Source organism: Hydra vulgaris, chromosome 04, assembly GCF_038396675.1.
Source record: "Hydra vulgaris chromosome 04, alternate assembly HydraT2T_AEP".
NCBI classification, from domain to species: Eukaryota; Metazoa; Cnidaria; class Hydrozoa; order Anthoathecata; family Hydridae; genus Hydra; species Hydra vulgaris.
The window spans coordinates 20,508,219-20,520,000 of record NC_088923.1 but is presented as its reverse complement, the minus strand read 5'-3'; the positions used below and the strand labels follow the sequence as shown (position 1 = coordinate 20,520,000).

Genomic DNA, 11,782 nt, shown 5'->3' with positions numbered 1-11,782 from the left:
GATTTCGACTAGATATTGACCAATTCTGAACCAATCTGTGAGCAGATTTACTGGGAGCAGAAGTACATTTTATAGATTCCTCTACACCAACATCAAAAAAATCGTAATGTTCACGATGAACAAAAAATAATACTCTTAGTATTGATACTAATTCAATATCAATACTAAACTTTAATTTTTTTTTTGAAAAAATGTTGTTTTGATTTTAATCCATTTTGATTTTAAAAATCAGCGAATGAGATTTCTCAAACCTGCGCTTATTCTGAACCTGTATATTATATTATCTACAAAAAAGATATCAGTTTTTGATATATTATATAATTTTAAATCACTTTAAATTTGAGATTTTCATGCTGGTGTTTGTTTTTTTATTAGTGAGAAGCTGAACAATAGTCTTTTTGTAGAAACACAGAATTTTCTCTTTTATCAAGCCCATAATTTCATCAAATTTTTTTTCAATCAAAAATAAGTTTATAGTATTCTTTTTGATACTACTTTTTTTTATCATTTTGTCTGAGCGAACATTGTCATGACTTTCAAGTTTTTTATTTACATTCTTTACCTTTTAATTGATGCGTGCAATCTTTTGCTTTCCTTGTGAGCATATATATTTTTAAGACTAATAAGGTTTTAAAGACTTTTTAAAATTTTGAAGACCTTTGTTTTGAAGACCTCAGTTGATGTCTTTTTAGTTTGAATGATTATATTAAAATTCTAATCTTCTTCACGCCTTATGACTCTTTTATTATAGCTCCATCAAGATTCGCTAAAATAACAAGTAAAATGACTGAAAATTTAAGTATAAAAAATTTATATGTAAAAGATTATTCTGTATATTTGATAAAACTTTATTTTATTATACTCTTGAAAACGTTGGGTAACTTTTATAAAAAGTAGGGTAACATTTTATCTTTTACATAATAATCTTAAGTTTGGTAATTCAACGTTACAGCATAAAAATATAATCGTTTTTTCTTTGTTGTAAAAAACATCTTGCTGGCCACAGCATTAGGTTGGGGTAAAAAAAAATATCTAATAACATAAGGTTGATGAATCTTTACCACTTTATGTAGTTAGTTGATGAAAAAAAAAGAGGATTGTTCATTTTACATGGTCATAACTTTTGAACTCTACAATATTTTTAAATGAATTTTAAGATCTGTCGATGAATTTAAATTTACTAAAATATAACAAATTTGAAAATTTTACTATATTACTGTCCTCACGTTTAGACAGGGGTGAAACATTTTAACATGTTACCCAGACGGGCACAGCTCAGAAAAAAGTTACGCTTGGTTTCTAAAACCTTCTAGAAAAACACGTGCAATAATTGTTTTTATTCCGTGGAATTAACTATTACTATTTACTAAAAACACAAGTTAAAATATTAATGGTTTTACCGTTACAGAAACGAGGAAATATTATACTAATTTTCCGTAAAGAATGTGAAAGCAATGATAAAACCACGCGACATTTAAATTTGAATTTAAAATCTCAATAAACACGTGTTAAACTCGAGTAAAATTTCCCGAGAAATAAACGTGTTTTTGGTTTACGCCTGGATTGTGACAAAAACGTGTCTTAATTAATTAATTCGGAATTAAAACAGATTTTAATTCCGAAAGTGAAACAAGAAGGCTGGGTACGTAACTAGCAATTTTGTCGTTCCATGCAAAGATTATTTTAGGTTTTCAAGTAAGGTTGTCCTGAAGAGGTCTTCCATGGGAGGTGTATGTATTTATTATTTTGGAAGGGTGGGACGCCCCAACACCCCCCTTCGGGACGGCCCTGTTTCCAAGTAACATTTATTAAAAAACTTATCTTTTCGTTTTCACTTTCATTCTGAAAAAAGTTTAAAGCGCGTTTTGTGTACAACTTTGACGCAGTCTTAGAACAGGTGTACGAGGAATTTAGTTTTTAGAAAGAAATAATAAAAAAATAAAAAACGAATTAATTTCCGGAAAATCATTTATCACTTCTAAATCAAAATTTTAAACCCATCGTTTACAGTTAGTATCCACTGGCTTTTTAAAAATATCAAAACTGTAACTTATCAAATCGTTGCAGTGCACATAATATTTTATATCTTGCACAACTGATAATATTCTGTTTAAAAAAAAAACAATTTTCGCTTGAATAGTTGAACAATGATAAAATTTCGTGAATATAATTTTTTAGTTGTTTTATTGTAGATTTATCTATAAGCAATTTTATATATTTAATATTGATTTAAGGTTATTAGTTAATAATTGGAAAGAACTCGTCAAAAACATTGGGTTTGAAAGCATTTAACAATCTCCATTAGTGACCCCACGTACGTCAAACGTAATATTTGCAACGGAGAGGTATGTCGCGGATCTGATGATATTAAGTACCAGACCTTCAGTGGGTTTTCGTCAATATCAATCAATCTCATATCAATCTCACTATCCCAATCAGCTCTGCTATTACCGACTAAATAAAGAGGCGGTCTAAAGTCCGTCAAGTACTCCAACTGACGGGTTACAATAATAAATATAAATGTTGACATTAGAGTTGACATTAGAATTTTGACATCTACCACCCGCCTAATAATTGACTACCGATATTTTTATTTTCGTTAAAAAATGTATTTATAAAAAAAAGTTTACAGTGAAAACTATGCGTTGCAGAGGATGTTACAAAACTTTAAAAAAACAAAAATGTAAATCATATTTTGCATGAGAAAATTTGAAAAGTTAATTAGCAATCTGATTCGTTTAAAAATAAAATTTCTGCTGTGTAATCTATACTTTGCAGCATCTGCAGCAGTTATTTGATTGGTTGCGAATGTACGCCGTTGTAATAGGATTTAACTAAAGTATTCTCAAAGCGCTTTTTGAATTTTAAGATCAAAGCATGGCTTGAAATTTAATTGAAAATGTTCTGAAAAGTTTTGAAATTGTTTTGTTAATTGAAAATATAGCAGCAGTTTTTACCAATTTGAAGAAAAAGTAGCGTAATCTTTGTTTCTACTTTTTTATATTTATATTTGTTTTTTGTGTTTACCGAAAACTAGCATAAATTAATCGAGTCAGGCTATGTTCTTATTTGCTTCTTAATTTTTAACATAATTAAGGATCGTATTAGTTAAAATGCCTAAAACAACCTTATGACTAATTAACTTAATTTTGAATCACATTAAGACAAGTTTGAGTTAGCTGTTAATAAACATAAATAACAAACCTATAAACAATAAAACAATAAAAACAAGTAATAAAAAAATATCTATAAAAATAACATGTCACTTTCAACTTATCTTCTTTTTCTAAATATTATTATTACTATTATTACTAGCTTTTTCTAAATATTGTTATTATTCTGGACCCATAAAATACGAGTCTTGGTAAGTCTATTCCTCACCGACCATTTCTCTACTTATTACTTACTTCAATATTTTTTAATAAGCAGTAGAAAAATAATTATTTTTTTATTATTTTTTTTAAATAATTAAATATATATATGATATAAATTTATATATATATATATATATATATATATATATATATATATATATATATATATATATATATAAATTTATATCATATATATCGTTATATTTAATTACTTTAAAAAATAAATATATATACTTTTAGATAAAATAAGCAGTACTTAAAAAAAAAACTTTTTTTCTAATGATTTGTTTAGGATAAGTAAAAACTTAGAAATGTGTCTCAGGAAAATTACTAATCAAATTTTTACATGCTTTTTTGTAAGCTTTCTTGAGTGGGCCAAATACTGATCTATCACAAGGCTGAAGCCAGTTGTAAGTGAGTGTAGGAAACTCAACAATGTGTATTTTGTTACCCACAGCCATATCTAACAACTTAAATAAAGTTATATGAGTCAGGGCCATCTAGATCAAGTAATTGAGGTTCGTTAAAATCAATTTTTGGAAGGAATATTTTTGTAAACCAGAAAAACACACTACCCTGTTTTGTCCAACCGCAACTTTCTGAAACATTCTATGCGCTTTCTTCAGGATCTTTTTCAATTTGAAAATTGTGCAGAGACCTTTTTGTTTTTCCTTTAATTATTAAATGTGGTGGAAGATGAGATACCTATTGAATTGAAACAAGGTATTACAGTGACTGTTCCCCAATCATCAGCTATTGGCTATGCAGATAATTAACTTCTTTTTTAGAAATTGCTTTTCCATGGCGATAACTAAACTGCATATTAGTCTCATCCATATTCCATATGATTCATCATATTCCATATGATTCATCATATTCCATATGATTCATCATATTCCATATGATTCATCATATTCCATATGATTCATCATATTCCATATGATTCATCATATTCCATATGATTCATCATATGGAATATGATGAATCATATGGAATATGATGAATCATATTCCATATGATTCATCATATTCCATATGATTTGCGGTTTTTTTAATTAAATTGTTATCCATTAAAATATTTTTAAAAACAAAAAGTACCATAAATTTATAATATATATATATATATATATATATATATATATATATAGACACACACATTATCATATTGTATATATATACATATATGCATATACAAATATATTTTTATATGCATATATGTATATATACATATGTATATATATAATCTAATGTTTAATATATATGTAACTTAATACAATGCCAGAATACACGGTTAGAATTTCCGATTAGAATTTAACGTTGTCACGCATGTTAATTGACTTTCGCAAGTTTAATGGAGGTAAAGAAATCAAATGGCTCAAGCTTAGGGTATTTTTCAATATCATTTTCAAATATGGATATTGAGGATAGAGCTTTTTTATATCAAACGACTTTACAGAATTTTAAAATGATATGTGTTGAAGTCGTGAGAGTATTTTTAAGCTTGAGAAAAATTTCGTGCTTGTGTTAACGAAGCGTTATGGTATAGGTAAATAAAACTTGTTTTTTTTTAAATTTATTTATCAGATTTATTGCCATATTTTTTATATATAAGAAAATTTTTAATATATAAAAAAAGATGGCGATTAAGCTAATAAATAAGTTTAAAAGAATAGAATGTCTTTAAACAAAACTTTGTGTACGAACACAGCCTGAAATATCCATTAAAATCAATGACTGAAAATGTTGGTCAAGAAATTTTTTCGTGTTGTACCCTTAATTGTACTGTAGATTACAAGAGCTTTTTTTTTATGGCTCAAATTTAACTTTTAATCAGTACATTATTGTATATTGTATAATATAGGGATACGGAGTCCCAAAAAAAATTAGTCTGTATGTCTCTATTTTTTCCTGGTTTCTGGGGTTCAGATGCTTTAAACATGTTGGTTGACTAATGATCTGCTATAAATAAAAGAATTATGAAATTTAATGATTTAGAACTTGTTGTTTTTTAACCTGGAGTCCCGGAGTTCTTGGCGCCATTACATCTAAGTTTCTCCAACTTAAAAGTCTTATATCCCATTTAGTATTCCATAAGCTATTTTATACTTTTAGAGCTTCTGGATACCAAAAACTAGGAAGAAGTAATCTTTTTGCGACTTTTAAATCCGATTACGTAATTGAAAGTACTGGTTTCTTAAATTACTTATACAGTTTATTTTTACTTTTTATTAAATCAATAAATTAACAAAAACAATAAATAATATACAGATTAATTAACAAAAACAAAACAGATAGTTATTTTTACTCTAAATATATATTGTTTAAACTTCTATTACGAATTATAGGGCGACGACTATTGATATGCCTATGGGTGCTGTAGCCACAAATGCGGCACTGCCTGTAATATATATATATATATTTTTTTACTATCTATTTTTAGAGTTTGGTGTGATTTAATTAACAGTCTTTTCCAAACAACATATAATCATTTATTTTAGTAATTATAATGCTTTAAATGTTATTATTAATATTATATTATTAACACTATTTTATTTTTATTGTAAATCAATTTTTAATGTAATGTTAATGAATTTATAAATATTGCAGCGGATAAGAATAACAATGGTGTAAAGGTGGTTTAAAGCATGAAACTTTTTTTACATGTTGAAAACAAGTATATAAATCATTTAAGATATGGTAGCACATTCAGTTTGACCAAAGAGGTATGTTTAAAGTATATACGTAGTATGTACTTCGTAGTACATATATACTTCGTAGTATATATATACTTCGTATATATATATATATATATATATATATATATATATATATATATATATATATATATATATATATATACATATATATATATATATATATATATATATTTCGTATATATATATATATATATATATATATATATATATATATATATATATATATATATATATATATATATATACTTGGTAGTATATATACGAAGTATATACGTACAAAGTATATACGAGCTAGGGTGTTGTTGATACAAGAAAGGTATTTAGAAATAAACTTTCTTTCTTATAGAGAAACAGGTTATTTATCCAAAGTTTCAAATTAATTAACGGGGCAAAGATAAGCTGCGGATGGTCTGAAAAAAAGTTTAATAAAAACTTAATAAAGACTGAGTAAAGAAAAAAATTAAAAAGCCTGTCCCTGTTTTTTATATAGAATGCAGCTAAAAAAAATACTTTGTTTTTAAAAAAAAAAACTTATATTTATTATATTTATTAAAAATTGCTTGCTGCATAAAATCTGTTATTCAGGTAGATAAAAATAGTTTAAAAAAAAAAGCTACTCCGCCAACGCTGGTCCACAGCCCAGTTGTAAAAAGAGGATGGCTGTTAATTTGGCTAAAATGGCTGTTAATTCATTTACGAAATCTCTATTACATATAACAAGTTTTCTGAGCCATTTATTAGCAAGTAGTGTATACTTTTGTTGTGTTTTCACGAGGCAATGATGAAAACCTTTTCTGAGATTTTATTGAAGATTAGTTGAACAAGTTAAAATTTAAATAAATCCTATATGGCGGTAACTATCATTTAGATTTCAGCCAGTTCCTCTTAGGCCACGCGATGCCACTATATATCAAATTAATCAGCCTAACATTTTGAGTAATTGGTTAAAATTTCATGTTTTAACTTGTGCACAATTACAGGCATTTTTAATTCTAATCTGCTGCACTAATGACCCAATCGAAAGTTGCGTTACTTAATATCAAAATTGCAATGTTTCTGGAACCATTCCATATTTTGAACTAATCTATTTTGAATAAACTTTTCTATGTAAAATGCAGCAGCCAAAATTTTAAAGAAAATGTGGAATCATGGTTTGAAGTTTTCAAAAAGTTTGATGAATTTGTATGGAATTACCAAAATACTTTTGATTGAAATAAAATAGTCTTACGCAAATAAAGATTTAGTTCAACTGTGAATGCTGTTTACTGAAATATTTGTAATGTTTAAACAAACGTCATCAAAGAAAAAACATCAGCATTTTCAGTATAAAGAAACTGCATTTATAAAGAAACATTATTCTATTTTTATTTATAAAAAAAAAATTATTTGTATTTGTAAATGAATTTTATCGTATTTATAAAGAAATATTACGCTAATTGTATTATTAAAGGAAATATGTTGATTTGTAAAAAACTAAAACAGTTAGATGGGAAAAAATGTAAACAACCTTAAACTAGTAAAAAAATGTAAACAACCTTAAACTAGTATAAAAACTAGAATGATAAATATATTAAAAATTATACTGAATTAGATTTTTGAAACAACACAATGTTTATCCAATAAGGCTGTATGTTAAAAAGCATTTTTCAAAGTTTAAAGATATTTTTTAATGTTATGATAAATACAATAAGTTGGGTTAAGTAGCGAGTCAAACTAATATTTTTATTTGTTTAACTATCTATACTTGTAAACGTTCTTCAAGTTTTTTGTTCTAAAGCTTGGTTTCCAATAGTTGTAGAAATGTTGTGCAACAGTTTTGCGTTTATGTTGTACAACAATTGTTGCCGAGATTGGTTTGATTCTATTTTCGCAACCTTTGTTTTACAACATAAATTTTGTTGTACAACCGACGTTAAGTTGTGCAACTTACGCAAGAAAATGTTTCCATTATAAAGCATTATTGTTGTACAACTGTTGTACGATATTTCTATATTGGAAACCAAGCTTAAGTTGTTGTTATGTAAACAATTCTTTTTTACAATAATTTACAACTTATAACACTATAGCGTTTGTATTTACGTTAACAATTATCCAAAATAAAGTTTTGTACTTTTTTCTGTTGAAAATTTACTTTACTAATAAATAAAATATTGCAACAAAAATACACCCTTATAAATATTTGTTTAATATATATATATATATATATATATATATATATATATATATATATATATATATATATATATATATATATATATATATATATATATTAAACAAATATTTATAAGGGTGTATTTTTGTTGCAATATTTTATTTATATATTATTGATATATTAATAACGTATCATAAAGTATGCATGATAATATTTTAAAAAAAAAACACTTTCCTTAGAAAATCCTTGAAAAGCAGAAAGAAGTTGTGTTATCTTTCATTTTACTTAGCTCATTTTATGTTGATACATTGTAGTAATTTTTTATGTTGATACATTCTAGTAATTTTTAAGTTGATACATTCTAGTAATTTTTTATGTTGATACATTCTAGTAATTTTTAAGTTGATACATTCTAGTAATTTTTTATGTTGATACATTCTAGTAATTTTATTCGGAAACTTTGGCTGATAAATTATTTATTATGGTCTGAAAAATAACTAACAAAAATAATTTTTAATATATATAAGACCAAAAGCTGCTATTTTACAATTTTTTACTTTTTTACAAATAAATAAATACAAATTTTTAATTCTTTATATCTATTAAAAATCATTTTTTATATATTATAAATTTTTTTTTGGCAAACTGTATTAAATATCTCAATGTTTTTATAGCAAAAAATATATTAAATATCTTAATGTTTTTGCAAAATAGATAAATAAAATAAATAAAAACAATTTTCTAAGAACACGATTTTAAAAAGTAAATTAAGTTTTTGGGTCATTTTTTTTTTTAATTTTAGTTACGTTTAACAGAAAAAATGATCAGAAAGCAAATTAATTGCTTACTTTTTATAATATTTATTGAATTATCTGCTCATGTATTCGCAACAAATTGTCCCAAACAACCATTATTTTCAACAAAAACACCATATACTTTTATTGGGAACAATTTTACAGAAAACAATGCACCCAAAAACTGCAAACCTATCCAAATAAATATGGTTCACCGACATGGCAACCGTTACCCAAGCGATAAAGATGTAAATGAAATGGATAAACTACTCAAGTTTATCCAAAACAAAACATTTTTGAATATCGCAATTCCAACAAAAAATCTGTTTAAAAAAGAAGAAGATAGCTTGCTCAACGAAATTGGAGAAAAAGAGTTGTACGAAATTGGAAAGAGAATTCGCATAAGATTTTCAGATTTGTTTCAAAAACGCTATTCTCCACTGTTATACAAATTTGAAAGCACTTGTAAATTACGTACTGTTCATAGTTCAAACTCTTTGGCAGCAGGTTTGTTTGAAAATACTGGAACGCTAGGAGCGTGTCGCATCCAGCCTATTGCAATTCAAACGTATCCATGTGACAGCAGCAAGGAATTAGAATTTTATAAGATGTGTAAAAGTTATACTGATAAGGTGGAAAAAAATGAAGAAACCAAGGAAGAGATGAAAAAGTTTGGTAAGGGAACTGAAATGAACAATGTTCTGGAAAAAGTAAAACGCAAACTTGGTTTATCATTTTCTCTCGAAGTAAACCATTTAAAAATTATGTATATTTATTGTTCGTATGAAATCGGAATGTTTAGCGGTACCATGGATACTGGTTTTTGTTCAATGTTTGATAATGACGATCTGCAAGTCATAGAGTATTATTTTGATTTAGAAGATTTTTACTTATCTTCTAAGGTATTTCCAATAACCTATCAATCTAGTTGTCCTTTACTTGCGGATATTGTGAAAACATTAAAAACTGCAACGATTATAAATAGTACTGAAAGTTTTAATGGTATATTTCGATCTGGTCATTCAGAAACTATTGTTCCATTTCTTGCACTACTTGGAGTGTACTTAAATGAAGGTTATTTAACTGCTAGTAATTATAAAGAAATGAAGGCAAGAATATTTCGTGCATCTTGTTTGGCGCCTTTTTCAGCGAACATCTATTTCGTTCTTTATAAATGCGATGATGACAATTATAAAATTCAACTTTCGGTGAACGAGCATCTCGTAAAGATTCCATGCTGTGATTCAAAAGAAGATTGTAGTTTTTCTAAATTTCTGGAATGCTACGAAAGCATCGCAGAAAAATGTAATTACGAAAGTATGTGTACAAGCAGTCCAAGCAAGACGAGTAATTCAAAACTGATATTTAATACTTGGGAATTTGTTTCATTGTATTTTACGGCCATTGTTTCACTTTTTATGGCAAAAAAAATTTTAATCTAATTACATTTAGTAATTTAGTTAGTAAACCAGCCGGCATTTGTTCCTAAAAAGACGTCTAATGAACGCTCAAAACACATCTTTTTAGGACCACATGCTGGCTGGGAACTATATTCAAATATATTAAGAGTAATTACACCAATTATTTACGATCTAAATTTAAACTTCAATTCAAGAGCTATTTAAATGATTCTAAAAAAAATTTATTTTATTATTTATAAATTTATAAAATTAGTGATAAACAAAAATCAAAAAATTAACGCAATTTAAAAACTAAAAATTAAAAGTTTGATTAAAGTTCAGGTGAAGAAACTTTTTAGCTTTGTAGAAATTTGTTTCATATTTGATTATAATTAATAATTGATGCAGTTTTAATTATTTTTATTTTATCCGTTTATAACCATTTTTTCTTTTTCGACGCAGTTTATAACCGTTTTTCTTTTTGTTTGAACCAATGAGTATACAATAGTTTATAGTAATGTAAAACTTTAAAATGTAAAATTTAATGTTTGTAAAGGTTATATTCTTTTTTATTATGTTTTATGATAGGATAATATTCAGGATATAAATGCTTAGAAATCGTTGTTGTAAAGTGTCCAGGGGCGCCAAAAGCATTTTTTGGTCTTTGAGATGGCTAACTTTCAGACATGGAAAAAGCTCCAAGCATTTATATATATGTTTATACTTATGTCAAATAAGGATGCTTGCAAAAAATTGCGATGATTAAAGCTTGGGAACATAAAAAAGCCCCAAATTTTTTCCCCACTCCTATTCCAAACGTGAGAGCAACAAGTTAATGAAATATTTTTTGTACTATTTTCAACTAGACTTATATTCATCGATAAATTTTAAGTTTCATAGAATTATCTCTCAGCGTTCAAAAGTTATGACAGTATGAAATTTGTAACTCCCTCAAATTGAGGGAGGTTTAAACTTAATATTGTTATAATTTTCGATTGCTAAAATATTTTACTTAGAAATTTAAAATTTATCGATGAATATAAGTCTAGTTGAAAATAGTACAAAAATTATTACAACAACTTGTTGCTCTCACGTTTTTGGGCAGGCGAGACAATATTTTGAGGCTTTTTTGTTCCCAAGCTCGAATCAACGCAATTTTTTGCAAAGCATCCTTATTTGACGTAAGTATAAACATATAAATGTTTGGAGTTTGCTCCATGTCTGGAAGTTAGCCGTCTCAAAGACCAAAAAATGTATTTGGCGCCTCTGAAAGTGTCTAATAAATTCGCCGATATAAGGTAGAGCAGAGCATATAGGGGTATGTAGCGAAAAAAATGCTAGGTGCG

The 11,782-nt window shown here is 26.5% G+C and overlaps 1 protein-coding gene across 3 annotated transcripts; it reads left to right on the top strand.

Moving 5' to 3' along the window:
* The first annotated feature begins 2,847 nt into the window (after window positions 1-2,847).
* On the top strand, window positions 2,848-11,054 carry LOC105846401 (multiple inositol polyphosphate phosphatase 1). 3 transcript variants are annotated; one of them, XM_065795734.1, is made up of 2 exons: window positions 2,848-2,972; window positions 9,045-11,054. In XM_065795734.1, exon 2 carries the CDS (start codon window positions 9,063-9,065, stop codon window positions 10,476-10,478), a length of 1,416 nt encoding a protein of 471 aa, XP_065651806.1. In that variant the 5' UTR covers window positions 2,848-2,972; window positions 9,045-9,062; the 3' UTR covers window positions 10,479-11,054. The 3 variants fall into 3 exon arrangements, with proteins under 3 accessions (XP_065651806.1, XP_065651807.1, XP_065651805.1); XM_065795735.1 differs by having other exon boundaries at window positions 2,848-2,977; XM_065795733.1 differs by lacking the exon at window positions 2,848-2,972 and adding an exon at window positions 5,984-6,096.
* The last annotated feature ends 728 nt before the right edge of the window (window positions 11,055-11,782 follow it).

Coding starts and splice junctions, on each gene's coding strand:
- LOC105846401 (XM_065795733.1), top strand. CDS start 6,019: ATGAAACTTTTTTTACATGTTGAAAACAAGTATATAAATCATTTAAGA. Junction 6,097..9,044: donor CATTCAGTTTGACCAAAGAG/GTATGTTTAAAG, acceptor TTTTAATTTTAG/TTACGTTTAACAGAAAAAAT.